Genomic DNA, 1,582 nt, shown 5'->3' with positions numbered 1-1,582 from the left:
CCTTACGTTAGGAGTGTTTAGCCGAAGGTGGCGTTGATGCGGAGCCGCGAGGACCAAGGACACTGACAGGTTGCAGACATGACGCACGACCCGAGTGAGATTGCCTTCCGTCGTCGTCAAACTAGCACATGCCATAATTTTGGGAATTTCAATCTTTCCTTTACGTCAGAATACTGTACGTTGTCTACACCTTTTCACGAGCAAGTTGGTGGTTTTTTCCTACCAAAGTGGATTGGATTAAAATTTTTAAAATTTTACGAGTCAGGGATGGATGATTGGTTCCATTCAAAGTGGTTTTTATTCGAAACAATGTGGTTCAAATTCGTGGGAAACTTGCGCGCGCAGAGATCCTTGCTTACCTCTCATGAATTGACAGGGAAACGACATTGTGCAATTTGTTCCCGAAGTGAGATGGCTGAGGCTCAGCAGACAAAGCCCAAGTGTGATGGCCCAACCGTGGATGAGAAGCGCCGCCTTCTCCTCGCGTACCAAGAGGGGGACGACTGGCTGTTAGTGGCGAAACACAACGGAATTCCTGTGACAACTGCCCACCGCATCGTTTCGACTGGACATGTCGATAACAATCCTCGTGGCGGCGCGCGCCCTCAGACAACCAAGGCCACCCCTGACATGCGAGAGGCCATGGAACGATACTTCGACAAAAACTGTCAATACACACTCGCTGCGATTCAACATTTGATCAAGATTGACTTCAATGGAGTCCACATTTCCCTTCAAACTGTACGTTGACACCTCTTGGGTATGCTGTACTCTGTGAAATGGTTCGCGTCGAGCCATCCACATGCAATAGCGACCTGAAAAATGCGAAACGCAAGATTTTCGCGGGAACTCATTCAACATCAACACGCCGGCGACTATATCGTATACTACGACGAGACCAACTACAACATTTACTGACATCGCTCCGTCGGACGTGCAAAGAAGGGAGATCGTGCCACAACTGTTCTTCCGCCGTCAAAAGGCTCCAATCTGCAAGTGCAATGCGCTGTTTCGGCCGAAGAGGGCCTTGTATTCCACCGGCTTGAAAGAGACAGCATCAAGATGGAAAAGAACGCTAAGTGGTGGAAATATATATATGAAAACGATCACTTTTCTAAGTATCTCACTCTTTATTCGCTGAAATGAGCAGTAATTATCACCAATCACAAGCAGAGTGCCATGGTTGACACAGGTTTGGCATCCATTTGACGATTTGATGCATGCCTTGTCCAATTCAGGCGCGAAAAAAGTATCCCACGGGAAATATATATATGAAAGCTACCTTCACTGTCCAATTCCTCACGAACAAAACACGAAAGAAGAAGATAAATCACTCAGTAGGCATCGCAGTAACATCAAGCTCACACCAAACACCACAATAGACGGCATCACCATGCCTAAAGGTCCACGCTTGACCGATGACGAGAAGTTGGAGGCCATGGTGCTGAAAAGAGAAGGCAAGTCGACAAACTACATCGCGAACGAGCTCCAACGCTCGTATGGATGTGTCTGCGCCTTCCTGAATGATCCTGCGGGGTATGGCAAGGCGAGATCAACGGGAAGACTGTCAAGTGTCACCAAT

The 1,582-nt window shown here is 47.9% G+C and overlaps 1 protein-coding gene across 1 annotated transcript; it reads left to right on the top strand.

The window, feature by feature from the left end:
• Positions 1–411: 411 nt before the first annotated feature.
• On the top strand, positions 412–750 carry H310_13623 (hypothetical protein; the record flags this gene model as incomplete). Its single annotated transcript, XM_008881186.1, has 1 exon — positions 412–750. The coding sequence occupies one exon, from the start codon at positions 412–414 to the stop codon at positions 748–750; it is 339 nt and encodes a 112-aa protein (XP_008879408.1).
• Between the last annotated feature and the right edge of the window lie 832 nt (positions 751–1,582).

Source organism: Aphanomyces invadans, assembly GCF_000520115.1.
Source record: "Aphanomyces invadans strain NJM9701 unplaced genomic scaffold supercont1.54, whole genome shotgun sequence".
NCBI classification, from domain to species: Eukaryota; Oomycota; class Saprolegniomycetes; order Saprolegniales; family Verrucalvaceae; genus Aphanomyces; species Aphanomyces invadans.
This window is presented reverse-complemented; position numbering and strand designations above follow the sequence as displayed.